The 18435-nt window shown below is 35.4% G+C and overlaps 1 protein-coding gene across 6 annotated transcripts in view; it reads right to left on the bottom strand.

Moving 5' to 3' along the window:
* The window catches only part of MMS22L (MMS22 like, DNA repair protein), a 153330-nt gene that overhangs the window by 97696 nt on the left and 37199 nt on the right, over positions 1-18435 (bottom strand). For all 6 annotated transcript variants that reach the window (XR_004267640.1, XR_004267638.1, XR_004267641.1 and 3 more), the window contains exons 12-14: positions 9766-9885; positions 7369-7595; positions 4689-5198 (exon numbers count right to left, since the gene is read on the bottom strand). Coding sequence is in view for 2 of the 6 variants with exons in the window: in XM_032274395.1 (XP_032130286.1) it covers positions 4689-5198; positions 7369-7595; positions 9766-9885 (857 nt within the window). In the remaining 4 variants the exon portion in view is untranslated. The remainder of the gene's footprint in view (positions 1-4688; positions 5199-7368; positions 7596-9765; positions 9886-18435) is intronic.

Below are 18435 nucleotides of genomic sequence, written 5' to 3'. Positions count from 1 at the left end.
GGCCAACAGCACAATCCCCTATCATCTACTCACAATCCAGAGGACAGCAAACTACAAATTCAATCCAGATTCAGTTAAAAGAAACTCTTCATATCAATGCAAACTTACTTTCACTATATATAATTGTCAGTCTTCATCATCCATTTTTGATTTTGAACTCTGTACTTCTGAATAGTGTCCCATAGACTAACAGACATACATCATAACTTACAACATACTTGCGAGCATTATTTTTCCAACACTCTTGAAATAACTTTAGCTTTAATGCCAATGGATTTCTACTAAAATGAATTTAAGAAGCAAAAATTTGTTTTTAACACAAGAAGTGAAATTTAAAAGGTGGAATAGTGCTAAAAATTCAAAGAAAAATTATTACAAATAAAATGTGATAAATGTCTCCACACCTCTCATTTTTTCCAACTGACTCATTAAAAAAAAACCTTACAAAATAATAAAAAGAAAGTAATAAAAAGTCTCCAATAAGAAACTACCTTTTTTGTTTGTAGCAAAAACAAAATTAAAGCACTTAAAATTATACAAATAGTGGTAATAATTTCAGGTTTGCAAACAAGTTTGAAGATTTCATTCATTCAATTATGTATAATCTATTTTTTTTAATGTAGTGGTACGGTTAGTTTTGGTTTAGTTAGTTGTAAGCTTTTAAAGACAGTATAAGATATTTAGGTGACGGTTACACTAAAAGCCCAAACTTTACCACTACACAATATATGCATGTAACAAAACTGTAGTTGTAACCTCTAAATCTATAAAAATAAAAGAATACTAAATAAGTTAATTAAAAATATAGTGTAAGAAGGCAGCTGTGGCATAGTAGGTTAAGAGTCTGAGTGCCAGTTTTGAAATTTAACTGTGTTATTTTAGATGAGCCACAAAAAGTTTACATGTTTCCATTTTTTTCACCTATAAACAGGGATGGCAGAATTAGCAAAGAATAACAAAGACAGTATTTATAAGCACTGAATCTTTCAAGAATATAAGAATTATTCTTGCGTTTCTAGTTACTACTTTTAAAGAACTACACACCAAGAAAAGTTCCAGTTAGGAGGAGATTCAATATAAGATGAAGTTAGTCAATGAATGTGAAATAGAGAAAAGTTTCTTTTTTCTTTCTTTTTCTTTTTATTTTTAATGCCTATTCGGCCTTCAAAATAAGTCTAATCGCCTATTACCAAGCTTCAACTGACAGTGTTAACAAACTTCTGTGCTTCATTTCTAACTGAGTTTTTTTTTGAGACGGAGTCGTACAGTGGCGAGATCTTGGCTCACCGCAACCTCTGCCTCTCGGATTCAAGCAATTCTCCTGCCTCAGCCTCTCGAGGATCTGGGATTACAGGCATGTGCCACCATGCCCAGCTAACTCTTGTATTTTTAGTAGTGATGGGGTTTCACCATGTTGGCCAGGCTGGTCTCGGACCTGACCTCAGGTGATCTGCCCACCTCGGCCTCCCAAAGTGCTGGGATTACAGGCATGAGCCACTACACCCGGCCTTATTTCTTATTTTAGAATGTATTTTTTTTCTACATACACTCCATACAATGATCTAAAAATGAGAATGGAAGCTTTTCCATTCTTTTCTTTTTTTTTCAGACACGCTCTCTCCAGGCTGAAGTGCAGTGATGCAATCCCAGTTCACTGCAACCTCCGCCTCCCACTTTCAAGCAATTCTGCCTCAGCCTTCCCAGTAGCTGGGACTACAGGCATGGCCACCATGTCCGGCTAATTTTTGTATTTTTGGTAGAGATGGGGTTTTACCATGTTGGCCAGGATGGTCTCAATCTCTTTACCTCGTGATCTGCCCGCCTCAGCCTCCCAAAGTGCTGGGATTACAGGCATGAGCCACCACACCCAACCAGCTTTTTCACACATTGTAAGTGAGAGTAAAAACTCATAAAATGGTTTTTTTTGGTATGAAATTTGGTAACATCTATTCACATTTAAAATGCATATATACCAATTCATTCTAAAGAATTAGTCTATAGGTATAGTTCCACAAGTACACAGAAATACATGTATAAAGATGGTAAAGAAACAAACTGGTAAACAATATACATTTCCATTATTAGCAACTGGATAAAGTTTGGCACATCTATATAATGAAACAGTAAGTAGTCATTTAACATAATTAGGTAGGTTTTCATGTTTTAACATGAAAAGCTGTTCAGGAAATATCAAGTAAAAAAAAGAAGTTGCAAAACAAAGATCAGTTATTTTGTGTTTTAAATATAGGGTCAGGCATGGTGGCTCACACCTGTAATCTCAGCACTTTGGAAGGTCGAGGTGGATGGATCACCTGAGGTCAGGCATTTGAGACCAGCCTGGCCAACACGGTGAAACTCTGCTTCTACTAAAATACAAAAATTAGTTGGGCGTGGAGGTGCATGCCTGTAATCCCAGTTACTTGGGATGTGGAGGCAGGAGAATTGCTTGAGCCCGGGAGGGGAGAATTGCTTGAGCTGGGGAGTGGAGGCTGTAGTGAGCAGAGGTGGCACCACTGCACTCCAGCCTGGGCGCAGAGGGAGACTCTGTCTCAATATATATATATATATATATATATATATATATATATATATATATGTATATATGTAAGTAGGGGAGATATCTGGAAGGTTCTGTAGAAACCATTTTATTTCTGTGGATTAGAACTAAAGCAATGTATCTCAACCTTAGCACTGCTGAAGATGGGCCAGATAATTCTTTTTTGTAGGAGCTGTCCTGAGCACTGCAGAGTGTTTGCAGCATTTCTGACCTCACCAGTGATGTTCCTCTAGTTGTGACAACCAAAAATGTCTCCAGGCATTGCCAGATGTTCCCTGGGGGACAAATTCACACCCAGTAGAGAAATACAGAACTAGAGAACGAAGAAGTGAGGCTGAGGACAGAGATTTACTGGTCACTTTATAGCTCTTTTCTCCCACATTTCTACTATGATAATATATTACACAAACAATATAATTTTAACAAAACCCAAAAAAGATTGCCAGAAATTTTTAATTAACACACTAAATTTAGAGTACTTGCAGGATATGAACCTCTGAGAAAAAAAAAAAAACAACAATATAACTTAAAAAGAATTAAAAAGGACTTATCCATCTTCAACAGAAAAGGCAGAAAGATATATGGACTCTAGCACTTTTTTCCCCATGACTGCCTCTTCTCAAGATGCCCATAGACTTTCTTCCTTTCTTATTCCTACGCTCTGAAGTCTTTTGGGGACCAGAGTTCTTCATCACCAGGATGGCTTAGACCAACACCCTCCTCTTCCTTCTTGTTTTGTATATTCAGACAAATATATAGAGACAAACCAAAACTGATACTATAAATGTAAAACTTTCTAATTTTCCCAAGAAGCACAGGGAATCTCTTAACATTTATTTAAAAACTGAACAAATAAAACAAAGCTGGCATTTGGAAGAAGTATAAAATCTGCCATGAAAATACAGCATAGAATAAAGAAAAGTAAGTTAGTAATATAAATACATTTGATAATGTATAAATTTCCAAAATTTGGAAATCTTGATGAAACCTCCGAAAACCAGATGAAACATTTATAATGTGATATTAGGAGGAGGAAAGCAGTCTATTTGTTATCTTTGGACAGTTTTACAAATATAATCATTTTCTGTGACAGTGAGTAACTACACTGAGTGGTAGTATTTAACTTCTTAAGAACATGTGCTTCAAAGGAAAACCTCTAAGTAAAAAGGGGATAAAGTCAATAAATATCATAACCATTGTTCTTATCCACATCAAGTTTGTGTCTGAGTGTATTTAACATATCTGCATAATTTAAGTGGATCTGAAAACAGAAGTTTTGTATAGGTTATTAGTGGGTTATTAACAGAACTGTCTATGTTAATTTCAGAGAAAACTGGTTTATTTGGAAGAAATTGATGTAGTTAAGGCTATGACTTTGCTGCAAAAATTTAAAGAAAGTCACTTTTTTAAAAAGAGTATATGTAGTGTGGCCAAAACTTACTTATGAGCACAAAATTACAAATGCTTCAGTAAAAGCCACCTGAGACATGAGCCCATGATCTTGCTCAGAATATCTGTGATGTATCTCCAGGTAATAACAATACACTTTTCTGAGAGGTAGCAGGGGAAGGAAGGGCTAAAGGAAGGCATGGCTCTCAGACTGCACCAGAGCTGCTCTTGAGTTTGGTTCTGCAGCTTGTGTTGGCACATAAGCTTTCTTTTGAAAAGCTACTGTTTGAAAAACAGTTTGAAGACTACAGGTTGAATATCACAATTTGAAAATCCAAATTCCAAAATGCTCCAAAATCCAAAACTTTTTGAGCGCCAACATGATACTACAAATAGAAAATTATATCTGACCTTATGGGATGGGTTTCAGTCAAAACTTTGTTTCATGCACGGGTCCCCTCCTCCAAATATCTCATTATGTATATGCAAATATTCCAAAGTCAAAATAAACCCAAAATTCAAAACACTTCTTGTCCCAAGCATTTCATATAATAGCATTTAGTACAAAGGTATACTCAGTCTGTACTGATTTATGCCCATGTAGTATAAAACTAAATCTTTCCTCTACATTTGTATTTAATATACATGTAGGTATGTGTGTGTGTGTATAAATTTAATATAAAATCCATATAAGTAATGATATAAAAGAAATCATAAATTGGCATACAACTGAAAACCATACCTGATTCTGGCCAGAACAGCCTGTAGAAAGCTCAATACTGTCCTAAGTTCAGATTCTCGGCATGCTCGCAGAAGCATACTAAATCCATCATTAAGCAGTTTTTCATGGGAAGGATACAAGCAATAGCTGGTCTCAAACACTTCTTGAACACCGTCAATGTATATGGAAAGAAGTGTCCACATAGTCTGTCTCTGTACCATTTCCTCATTCTTAGACACCAAGAATTCCTTTGCTTTCTCCCGGAAAGCACATGAAAATTTCTCAGCCAAAACACCAATGTCCAGATTTTTCTGGGCATACATCAAGAGGAAGGCCATGTGACCCTTCCAAATGAGGGCTCTCTGAGATGTTATAAAAGAAGGCTTGAGGAAATTCAGGAGATCTAAAACATGGCTTGCTACATCTTCTACTTCTGCAACAGCTGCTAACAGTAAAAAAAGGCTAAAAAAGTTCTGTAGACCAACTTCAGTTAGTTCTTCCATTCTTTTTTGATGGAATTTTGAATATATTCTGTAAAACATTAAAAAATGCTTTAACAAAATTTTTCATTCACAAAAACCTATCTCTTAAAGGAAAATTTGGTTCAATAGTCATGACAGTCTCATTACTTTACATTTTAAACTAATTCTTTATTTTGATATTGTCTTGTCATTTTTTTTACTTAGAAAACAAACTCACATAATGGCCCTACTTAGAAATTTCCCAGTGATGCAGCAAATCACGGGTAAGGGAATCAAAGGATTCAATAGTTTTCCCCAAAGGATAGTAGAAATGTTTTCATATAGTACATGGCTTTTTCTTATATTCAAGTCCCTCATCACCTTTCTTTTCTTATTTCTATTAGTAAATAAGAAAGAATATATACTCTTTTAAGTACAATTTGATATACTTTTACAGAAATCTTAACAGGACAATTTTATGTAACAGTTTTCCTTAAATTCTTTCTCCCTGCACCCCTCACAAAGACTTGCTCTTGTTTTAGTTATACCTTAAGACAATGCAAGGTACTAGAAAAATTATTTTTAGCCATCTGCAAAGAACTAAGTATTTAAAAATTCTCCTATCAATACTATTTAATACAATTGTTTACCCAATAGTTAATACAATAGATACTAATATAGTTAATAGTTGACATACTTTTCTTTCATCAATTAAGAGATTAGAATTGAAAAAATTCATCTGAATTCCTACTTACAGATTAAGGTTTTATTTTTTTCGAGAAAGAGTTTTGCTCTTGTTGCCCAGGCTGGAGTGTAGTGGCACGATCTTGGCTCACTGCAACCTCCGCCTCCCAAGTTCAAGTGATTCTCCTGCCTTAGCCTCCCGAATAGCTGGGATTACAGACATGCACCACCATGCCCAGCTTTGTATTTTTAGTAGAAACGGGGTTTCACCATGTTGGCCAGGCTGGTTTTGAACTCCTGACCTCAGGTGATCCACCCGCCTCAGCCACCCAAAGTCCTGGGATTGCAGGGGTGAGCCACCACTCTTGAGTGCAGTGGCACGATTTTGGCTCACTGCAGCCTCCTCCTCAATTTCAAGTGATTCTCCTGCCCTAGCTTCCTAAGTAGCTGGGATTACAGGCACACACCACCATGCTTGGCTTTTTTTTTTTTTTTTGTAGTAGAGACACAGTTTCACCATGTTGTCCAGGCTTGCCTCAAACTCCTGACCTCAAGGGATAGATACACCTGCCTCAGCCTCCCAAAGTGCTGGGATTACAGGTGTGACCCACCACACCTGACCTTAAGTTTTGTAATGTCTATAGCTGGTTTATTCAGAATAGAAATGCGTAATGCTCGTGACAGTTAAATGTTTATAAATAACTACTTAAAAGCTGACACATTTTTAAAAGTAAAGATCTGTTTAATTATCTTTGTATTCTATACTACTATTCCCACTCCAGCGTTTGACATATAGTATGTGTCTAATAAAGACTTGTTACTGAATAAATTCCAATGGCTTCTTTTAGCCATAAAGTTCTGAGTACTGTCTTCCATAAATTGCTTATGATTCAAAAACAAACTGCCAAATACAGCAAAAGAAAAAACTGTTTGAGCCACGTGATTCTTGAAGATTTAACAAAGAAGCTGCCATTTAAAACAGTATATAATAAATAAAAAATCCAAACTATAACACCATACCCTTATAAGAATTACTCACTGTGGGACTCAAACAGGAATTTCATTAAGTGATTCTTGGGAAGTCCCTACCTAGTATTCTCTTCCCTGAGAGGTCCCGATAAATAAGCTGAGCAAGTGGTAGATGGCGGTATACTGCAAAAGAGGGCTAAGAAAAGGGCTAATATAGGCAAAGGAAGTAGAAAAAAGACAAATTAAAAGTATACTCATTGAACAAACAAAACTCTCAAAAGAGAGAGAGAAAACAATGGATTAATGTGACCAAAGTTATCTGGTTCTACTATATTCTGGTAAAAAACAAAAAAACAGCACTTATGAACTATTGGGTTCAAAGAACACAAAAGTTTTATATGTTGAAATATTACCTACCAATGTACAACTTGAAGATATTTGCTCCTATCACTTTTAATAAAATGCATATAATGGATTACCTAGTAACATTATAATTAAGACTAACCCTAAGTAAACGTAACAAAATACAAGTAGTAATACTTCTCTAAATATATCAGTGCACATTCATGACGAAATACTGCATATACCTTCCTTTGACTTGTTTCCAAGGATGAGGGCCATTATTCTTCATTGCTTTTTTAACAACTTTTGCCAGAATGCAAAGAAAAATAGTATAACTACTGCTGGATTTATACAGGTCCTGATCTTGTTTATCACAACAGCAGGTCTTCACCATTTCAAGCATAGACAAGGGTGACTTCATGGTATTACTGAGGCCTTTAAAAGGAAGCCAAGAAATACTGAAGGAACTATTCTAAGAGAAAAAAAAAAAGTAGAAAACAATTATTAGTCTCTTAGCAAATAAAATGGTAAGCTGCAAATCCCAGTAAGGTAGTTCATCAAAAGTTTGACTCATCTTAATCACAAAAATTACATAACCATGATCTCCTAAAATAAAAATTCCATGAAAGTATAGAGATCAAGAGGTGTTCAAATTTGGGATGGCCCCTAAAACATATTTTTAACAGTTGAGTTGTCCAAATTAGGATAGAAAGAAGACCCATACATTGCATTCAGTGATATTCATGGACCTTTTGGCTCTTTAAGTTTCCCAATGTTTTTATTATACCACCTGTTTTTAATATCAGGTCATTTGTTGTATATAAGTTCCCATGTTCTAAATTTAGCTGCCTGTATGGCTCTAGTGTTAATCTTTTATCCCGTCTTTTCTGTAAATTGGTGGCTATATCTAGAGGTTTCGTCAGATTCATGTTGACTTTTTTGGCAAGAATCTTTCATTTGGTAGTACTGAGTACTTCCTATTGCATTTAGTAAAAGGACACATAAGTTCTGACTCTTTGTGATGTTAAGATTGGTCAGGTTATCAGCCTAGTCCAACCATTTAAGTGGTCCCACCAGTCTTTTACTTAACGGTTTTAGTAGCATTGATGATCATTGCTCAGGATGAATTATTTCATTAAATGTACAAAATGGTGACTTTTAATTCTATCATACCTTCTTAATTAGCTCATCAGAAATTTGATTAAAATATAGTTTGTATTTTCTTTTATTTACAGTTTTCAGAATGAGGCTTTTTTTTTTTTTCAAAATAACTTTTTACAAGGAAGCATAAACTCAGAGATTTAAGCATATTTGATACGTTTTAATTATTTCTTATACTCAAACTTTCCTATTCTTTGGGTAATGGACATTCCTTGAAGGTGGCTCTTGTGTCCTTCTGACATGACTCTAGCTTACTATGATATATTTCCTGCTTTCTGGTATGACCAGACACCCCAGACTCACCTTGTACACATCCTGCCTCAGAACTAGAATCAGTCATTTCTCCAACTAGCCTAAAATTATGCTTCAGGGAAGGGTATTTTTTCTAATTTTTAATAAACTCCATTATCCACAAATCCAAACTTATAATTTACTTGTAAATCTTCCATTACCATTTTCTATTTTGACTGAGGGGTTCACTAATTATTTATCCCCAAACCCAAACATCCCAAATCTCTTCTCTATATACAAGTAACGAAACCATTTAAACCTACCTTTAAAATTTTTATCTTCCAAATTCATCTTCTCCTTTCTAAATTTTTTGTCCTTATTTCAGTTCTGAGCGATAGTATTATTTATTCATACAACCTACAATAAATTACTAACTCGTCTGGACCCAATTCATTCACACTACTTTCAGGAAAAAAAAAAAAAAAAACTTTCTCAAATACATACCTAAGTTACATACATCTTGGCTTTTTAGTGTCTTCTGAATAAAGCAGAATTAACTGTACATTATCTTCAACCCTTCATAGTCTAGCCCCAGACTGCCTTCTCTAGTCTCCTATCTTCTGTCTCTCTCCATAGTTATCCCAGGCTTATCATTCAGAACTATTAACATGGTGGGAACAGACCATGCTTTTTCATACCTCCATGTATTTGTCCATACTGTTGATTCTGCCTAATCCTTTTTTTCTTCTGTTCTTAGAAAATTCTACTCATTCCCCAAAGCCAAGTTCAAAAATTATGACCTCATGAAGTCTTCCACAAATACAGATACTGGGTTAGGTACCCCCTCCTCTGGAGTTCCACAATTATAACTTTTTTCTCACAATATATGTAAACCCACCCACTAGCCTATAATCTACTCAAGTGCCAGGATTGTTTCTTACTCGCAGTGCCTGTTCAATGTGTCATGAGCAATCAATTACTATTAGAAACATTTATAAATGAAGATATTATAAATATCTGCTACATTTTAGGTAGTTTGTTTACACTTGCTCTCAAGAAAAAAAGGACACCAAATCCTGTCTCCCTGTGACAAAACTCTAACTATTCATGAGCTGCTCCTATCTACTCTGAACAAAAATTAACTTTTTAAGAAAAATCTATCACTTTTCATAATTAAACCATAAAGACATTCCTCAAATATGTACAATTTCTTAAAATTTCTGTAGCAAATTCATATTCTATTCACTCACCAGGTTCTTACTATAATATTCCCATAAAATGGTAACAATTGCAATGTTTGGCTCCCAGAAATCACAAAGCGTCAAACAACAGTGAAGGTACATCCGTAATTGTTCTTCCAGAATGACATCCTAGAAAATAAATTGAAGTTATGATGAGGTAAATGGGCTCTGGCAACATAAACATTTTCACTTGATATTGTACTGTATAACTTGCAGCTAAAAAGAAAATAAATATGTATCACCCAATCATACCCATTCTTATATTCAGACTAGGTCTAAATCAATATAATGCATATTTCCAAAAACGTGTTTTAAAAACCATTAACACATTCACATAACAGAAATGACGTAACTTGACTTTTAATTCAGTTATTTAAAAATTACAGCAGGTGTTTCATAACTGAATGGTACTGGAAACCCAGAAACCAGAAAAGAAACCCAAACCAGAAAGAAGTGGCAAAATGACCTAATAATTAAGATGTACACAAATGCAGAGTGCTTGGTCATACTTAAGTACTTGGTCAAATTTTTTTATAGGATTATAGAAGTTGTTCTTTCTAAAACCAAAGGATTGGCAGAGTACATCTATTTTAACCTTTTAGGAGATAACAGAAGGAAAAGGAAGTAGGAAAAACAGACACTTTTTCTATGACGATATAACCACACATATCTTTTTTTAAATGACACACCCTGAATTCCAATCATTCAACAATTATATTTAAAACTTATCACCATACTAGGCACTGTTTCCTTTTTTTCTTTTTTTGGCCTCTCAGTACACTTTTTCTATGATGATATAACCACACATATCTTTTTTTAAATGACACACCCTGAATTCCAATCATTCAACAATCATATTTAAAACTTACCACCATACTAGGCACTGTTTCCTTTTTCTCTTTTTGGCCTCTCAGAAGAAAGAATTCGACTGAGGAGCATAAGGAAGAAAGACTAAAGCAAGTTTTAGAGCAGGAGTGAAAGTTTATCGAAAAGCTTTAGTGCAAGAATGAATGGAAGAAAAAGAAAGTTTACTCAGAAGAGGACCAAGTGGGCCACTTGAGAGATCAAGTGCTGGCCCTGTTTTAACATACTAGGCATAGGATAACAAATAAGTCAGACATAGCACATGTACTGGTAGAGCTTACATTTTTGGAGAGGAAAGAAGAGGACACTAAAACATGCTAAATTTGAACAGATATTTAAGTGCTGAGAAAAACAAAATGAAGCAAAGTAATGTGGCAAAGTAATTGGTAGAGGATAAACATCATTCTTTTATCAACTGCTATGATTGGAAAAGCCTTCTGAAGGGCTGCAGTTGAACAACATGATTAAACAAAAGTCAATAAAGACTTGGAAGAAACACATTCAAAGCAGAGAAAATGAGTGGAAAGTTCATCAATTATTAGTAAGCTTGGTATTATAAGATTAAGTCCGAGACAGGAAGACAATCATATCTCATTTGAGGCTTTGCTGGTTTTGGTAAGAAACCTGGATTGTATTTTAAATATGCTGGGAAGCTACTGGAAGATAATAAGCTGCTGGAAGATAATAAGTGACATGAAGTGATTGTTTCAAAAACACTGCTCTGGATTATCCATGGAGAATGAATAGAGGGGATAAAAATAGATGCAGGGAGACCAGGCAGGAGGCGACTGTATGAAACTATGACTGAAACTTTAAAGATATGTTTGGAAAAAGATGCAATGAGATTTGCTGGTAAATTACATTAAGGTCTGAAAGAAAGAAGTTTCAGGTTTTGACATAAGGAAATAAGTCAATGGTGCTATTTCCTGAAATGGCAAAGACTAAAAGACGAACATATGAAGTGAGTGTCCAGGGTATCCAGGTAGTTATTAGGCAGACAATGTGACATATGGGTCTAAAGTTAGAGTTGTTGACACAAATTTGGGTGTTAACTTCACAGCAACAGTTTTTAGAGCAGGGAGGCTAGATAAGATCACCCAACGAAAGAACATAGATGAAAAATGATTAAAGGATCAATAACTGAGAGCCCTTTGATATTGCAACATTTTGATATGAAGCAAATGAAGAATACTCTGTATGTAAAAACAAGTGGTGACTGAAGTAGAAAGGAAACCAGGCATTGTAGATGCCAAGATAAGTATTTCAGAAAAACAACAATGGTGAACAGGATTGACTACTGCTCAGAGGTTACATAAAGAAGAAATAAGAACCCTTGGAAGAACAATGGAAGTCACTGATGGCCTTGCCAGAGCAGTTTGGGGTTTGGTGGAAATTATAAAGAAGAAGCTCACCTATGGATGGCTGAGGACATCTAGGAGGTGAGGAAGTAAAGATATTGAAGTGAAAACAGAAACTTGAACAGGTGAGAAGAGTTAAGATCCAGTGTACAGGAGAAGGAATTCAATCTTGATAGAAACAGTGACACTTTCAATATAAAAAAGGGATACAAAGCAGATGTGTTGGGAGATTTGAAGGTGTAAAGAGAAGAATTCTTAATTGACCGATTCTATTTTTCAATGATTTATGAAGCAAGATGTTGAGCTAAATGGATTGGAGGAGAGTATGTATTAAATTGCATGTTAAAGAGAAGTTCTGGGATGGGTGTGACAGCTCCTGCCTGTAATCCCAGAACTTTGGGAGGTTGAGGTGGGTGGATCACCTGAGGACGGGAGTTCAAGACCAGTCTGGCCAACATGGTGAAACCCTGTCTTTAAAAAAAAAAAAAGAAAGAAAATTACAAAAATTAGCTGGGCATGGTGGTAGGCGCCTGTAATCCCAACTACTCAGGAGGCCGAGGCAGGAGAATTGCTTGAACCTGGGTGCTGGAGTTTGTAGTTAGCTGAGATTGTGCCATTGCACTCCAGCCAGGTAACAGAGTGAGGATCCATCTCAAAAAAAAAAAAAAAAAGTCCTGAAATAAGTCATTTTGGAGAGCAGAAAAGCAAACATTCTAAAGCTGATGGCCATTTGAGCTTTATGATCAAAAATTTAAGTCAGACACTTTAGTAAAAATGATTGTATGATTTTTTCTCCGACAATATTCAGCTGTGGGTGGGGTGGGAGATAGGAACGGTTTTTTCATGGCTAAAATAAGATAAGAGCTATGGAATTAAAGATGTTTTTCATGGAGTAATTATAATAATGGGCTGTATACATCGTTTAAGAAAGAAAGAAAAGGGAAGAGGACAGAAAAATGAAAAGGTCAACAGTAATGGGCAAAAAAAAAAAAAAAAAAAAAAGGAAAATGAAAAGTGAAACTGCAGAGTATAACAATGGGAGGAGGTAGATGAGGCAAGTAAAAGGAAATCTAAGAAGAAGTGAGTATATTAAGAAATTGAAAGGACAGTTCAATTCTACACAATAATATCAGGGTCACTAGCAGCAATAGTTTACCAATATAGAAGAATACAGTGATCTTGGTACATAACTTTTCAATGAATGAAGAGTGACCCAAACACGGGTAAAAAAACAGCAATGCACAATTTTTTTTTTTGACAAGGCCTTAGCTCTATTCATTCTTTAAAATACACTTCAAAGAAGGCAAAGTTCTGTCCATCAATAATATCCTCTAACTTTATCACAAAAATATTATACTAGACCTAGGTTCATATTGATTCCTATGGCACACTACCAAACTGAAATAAAGCATACTAATTTTATTGTGTTTATAAGGTAAAAAAGTAGGTTATGTTATCAAAGTTCACATTGAAGGGTTTTATTTGACATATGAAGCTCATTTTACCATGTAAAATCCACAAGAGCATACTTAAACTTTAAAAAATATGCAAAGTTTAGGAAAAGCGAAAGGAAGAATGCCAGGTACCACACAGTGGAGTTAAACATATATGAAAATTCAAATCCCAGCTCTGCCATTTCCTAAGCTAGCTGTGTGAACCTGGAAAAAATCTTCAAACATTCTGGGCATCAGTCTGCAAAAGTGTAAAATGGAAACAAGAATATCATCACTACACAAGACTGTCATAAGTATTAAGTGAAGAAATGTACAGTAAGTGTTAAGTACAGCTTGCACAGAGATAGCTATTGTTTTGTTATCTGCAGGAGAGAAATGTACTTTTTTTAGACCAATGCTGCTCTTTTGATGATCAAACAATAAATTCAACAGGTTCAAAGTATTGTTCCTTAAGCTGATACATTTTAATTTTGTCAGTTTTAAGCAAACTCTATTTAATCACACAGATTTCATTAAAGACATGTAAATCCATGCCCTCCGATGAAAGATTGCTTTTAGTAAGCCATAAGTTCTATAGGCCTGTTTTCCACAGTCTTAAACCTGACTGGCTCAAGGAATACTACTCATCTCCCACATTTTTCAGAAGCCCTTATGGGCTGGAGTGTATCTCATCTAGAGTGGGTGTGTGTGTGTGTGTGTGTCTGTGTGTGTGTGTCTTGTGTGTCTGTGTGTATGAGAGAGCTGTTGTGTATCTCATCTGGGGTGTGTGTGTGTCCCTGTGTGTCTTGTGTGTTTTCATGTATGAGAGAGACAGAGACACAAGGAGAGAATATGAACTATTTAATGAATATTCCAGTAAGTCCATTAAATGAGTATGCCTGCTTCTAATCTCTGCTTTAGTCCTTTTTTAAAGAACGTTTTATCTTTATTTAGAACAATCAAATTCAGGCATATTACATATGGGCATACTATGTAGGTCACATCTTTAACTGAACTAATAATAAGCACATCCAATCTTTTAGCTTATTATACAGAAATGGCAATTTAACAACTGGCTATCATATATAATTTAACAAAATCTCATTTTTTATGCATAACTAATCTACCTATCAGAAATCATCACGAGAAGAAAATTTATTCACAGTCTAAACAGTAACTGTGACTAGAAGTTTGCCTAATTGGATTTATTTTTAGGAGTGAATAAACAGAGTTGGACTTCAATATCCCTGTTAAGATCCTTCTGCTTAAGAAACACTATGATTTTTAGTTAGTTATTTAAAGACTATTGCCCCACATTATTTAGATCTAATCACATTCTGAGTTGTTTCTACTCCTGGAATCTCCAAATTAATGTGTGTTTGACAAATCAAAATAATTTTTTAAAATCAGGCTTACTTTTTAAATACCCTTCCATAACCTTTACAAAACTAGAAATTGCTTCTGTGATCTCAGAAAACAATGAGGCTTTTAAAAAGCAGGAAGCAAAAGACAAAAAAAATACTTCCTTTTCATATGTAAACAATAAGGCTGTTCTAAAGGTACAACAAATGTTTACAATTAGCCTTCACAAATATTAAATAGGATTACCTCTAAAAAACTGTTTTTAAAGCACTTATCTATTTGTACCTATGCAAGTAAAATTATGCAATACATGTTCTTGTCACTAAACTAAAACTCCACCTTTGTTTCTGGCAGATCCTCTCTGGCTAGAAAAAAGAATTTAAAACATTATTTGCTTAATTAAAGCTGTAGTGGTAGGTTGGGTGTGCTGGCTCACATCTGTAATCCCAAGCACTTTTGGAGGCCGAGGGAGGAGTATTTCTTAAGGCCAAGAGTTCCAGATCAGCCTTGGCAGCATAACAAGACCTATCTCTATAAAATGAAAATATTAGCCAGACGTGGTGGAATGCATCTGTCCTAGCTACTTGGAAGACAGAGGCAGGAGAAGTGCTTGAGCTCAGGGGAATTCAAGGTTATAGTGAGTATAACCACGCCATTGTGGGTGACAGTGAAAGCCTCTCTCTTTAAATAAAAAATACAAAAAGCATAATGAAGGGCAGACTAATTTTTTATTATATATATATAAAATTAATTATATATATATATAATTATTATTTTTTTTTCCTGTAAGTCATTTTACTTTGAATATATATGAAACGAAATCCACAAACAGGAAGCTATGTTCTAGGTTATGTCTTTTAAACAATGTTCTGTATTTACAAATTGTTTTTTTCCCTAAGTAAAAGCACCAGCTGAAAACTTATAGGCTGCTAAAACCGTTATGATATTACAAACCCATTAAAAGACATTATGCCAAACGTACTTATTAAAAACCTTAACAAAACGAAAAGACAATGCAACCAACAAATTGAGCCACCATGCTGGGCTGGGTGGCAGATCCGATTTCCCTGCCTGTGTTTCGTTTTGTTTTAATACAGCAAATGGACTCTTTGATCACTGTCACTGTTGGAGATCAAGTCAACATGACCGTGGTCAGATATCAATTTATTTCAATGGGAGGAAAACAGATAAAATCAAACTGATAGTCATATAGAATTATATATTTGGATAGAACTATCTACTACTGCACCCACAAAATTTGTTTCCAGAAATCCAACACATAGTCCTATACACTTATAGAATATAATTTGATACAATCAAGGAACACTAAAACTGAAGGAATAGCAGAGAACCTGAGAACTACTTCTTCCTAAATATTATAATGGCCTCTTTTCCCATAGGAAAGGTATTATTTTGACTTTATGTTAGACCTACATTCACGGAGCATGTGTCTTAGATTAGTCATATTATTTCTACTTCTAGGGTGACTAACTTATCCTGGTTTGTTCAGACCTTTCCTGGTTTAGCAGGGAAACTCCGGACCATGCAAACCTGGGTGGTTGGTCACTGAACCTACTTCTTTCCCCACACCACCCCCCACCCTGGCCCCCAATAGTCTTCGGGAAACAAGTGGTGTTTGGCTACATGAATAAGTTATTTAGTGGTGATTTCTGAGACTTTGGTGCACCCATCACCCAAGCAATATACACTGTACCCAAACTATAGTCTTTTTTTTTTTTTTTTTTTTGAGACAGAGTTTTGCTCTTGTCACCCAGGCTGTAGTGCAATGATGCAATCTCAGCTCACTGAAACCTCTGCCTCCCAGGTTCAAGCAATTCCCCTGCCTCAGTCTCCAGAGTAGCTGGGATTAAAGGCATACGCCACCATGCCCGGCTAATTTTTGTATTTGTAGTATTGACAGGGTTGCACCATGTTGGCCAGGCTGATCTTGAACTACAGACCTCAGGTGATCCACTTGCCTCAGCTTCCTGAAGTGCTGGGATTAAAGGCAGGAGCCACCGCACCTGGCCTATACCCAAGGTGTAGTCTTTTCAAGCAGTATACACTGTACCCAAGGTATAGTCTTTTAACCCTCATCTACTCTCACCTTTCCCCTCAGGTCCCCAAAGTCTATTATATCATGCTTATGCCTTTGCATCCTCATAGCTTAGCTCCAAGTTATAAATAAGAACATATGATGGTTAGTTTTCCCTTCCTGAGTTACTTCACCAAGAATAATGGTCTCCAACTCAATCCAGTTTCCTGCAAATGCCATTATTTTGTTCCTTTTTAAGGCCAAATAGTGTTCCATGTTCTATGGAACATTTTCTTCATCCACTTGTTGATTAATGGGCATTTGGGCTGATTCCATATTTTTGCAATTGTGAATTGTCCTGATATAAACATGCATGTTAAAGTGTTTCATAATGACTTATTTTCATCTGGATAGACATCTAGTAGCGGCACTAATGGATCAAATGTTAAGTCTTCTTTTAACTCTCTAAGGAATCGCCATAATGTTTTCCACAGTGAATGTACTCGTTTATATTCCCACCAGCAGTGTAAAAGTGTTTCCTTTTCACCAAGTCCACACCAACATCTATTATTTAACACTATGAACTTTCCTCTTAGCACTGCTTCTGCTGTATCTCAGAGGTTTTGATAGGTTGTGTCACTATTATCATTCAGTTCAAATAATTTTTAAAATTCCATTTTGATTTCATTATTGATCATTCAGGAATGGATTAACTAATTTCCATAGATTTGTACAGTTTTCAAGATTTCTTTTGGAGTTGATTTCCAATTTTATTTCGCCGTAGTCTGAGAGAGTATTTGATATAATTTCAATTTTTAAAATTGAGGCTTGTTTTGTAGTCTATCATATGGTCTATCTTGGCCAATGTTCCATGTGCTGGTGAACAGAATGTATATTCTGCAGTTGTTGAGTAAAATGTTCTGTAAATATCTGTTAAGTCCATTTGTTCTAGGGTACAGTTTAAATCCATTGTTTCTTTGTTGACTTTCTCTGCCTTGATGACCTGACTGGTATTGTTAGTGGAGTACTGAAGTCCCCCACTATTATTTTATTGTCATCTATCTTATTTCTTAGGTCTAGTAATTGTTTTACAAATGTGGGAGTTCCAGTGTTAGTTGCATATGTATTTAGGATTATGGTATATTTCTTTTGGACCCTTTTATCATTACAACATGTCCCTCTTTGTCTTTTTAAACTGTTGTTGCTTTAAAGTCTGTTTTGTCTGATGTAAGAATAGTTACTCCTGCCTGCTTTTGGTGTCCATTTGAATGGAGTATCTTTTTCTACCCCATTACCTGAAGTTTGTATGAGTCCTTATGTGTTGTCTCTTGCAGACAGCATATTCTTGGTTGCTAAATTCTTATCTATTCTGCCATTCTGTACCTTTTAAGTGGCACATTTAGGTAATTTACATTCAACATTAGTCACTATTCACTGTGCTAGTTGTTACCTGAATGCTGTTTTTTTTTTTCATTGTGTTATTGTTTGACAGGCTCAGTGAGATTTATGCTTTAAGGAGGTTTATTTAGTATATTTTGAGGTTTCTGTTCAAGACTTAGAACTCATTGTAGAGTCCTGCCTTCAGCCAGGAAGTGGAATTCTTGTAGTGCTGGCTTGGCAGTGGCAA

This window comes from Sapajus apella, unplaced genomic scaffold (assembly GCF_009761245.1).
Source record: "Sapajus apella isolate SASKATOON/1434 unplaced genomic scaffold, GSC_monkey_1.0 scaffold6, whole genome shotgun sequence".
In the NCBI taxonomy this organism is placed as follows: Eukaryota; Metazoa; Chordata; class Mammalia; order Primates; family Cebidae; genus Sapajus; species Sapajus apella.
Note: the sequence above shows the minus strand (reverse complement) of the source record. Positions and strands in the feature narration are given on the sequence as shown.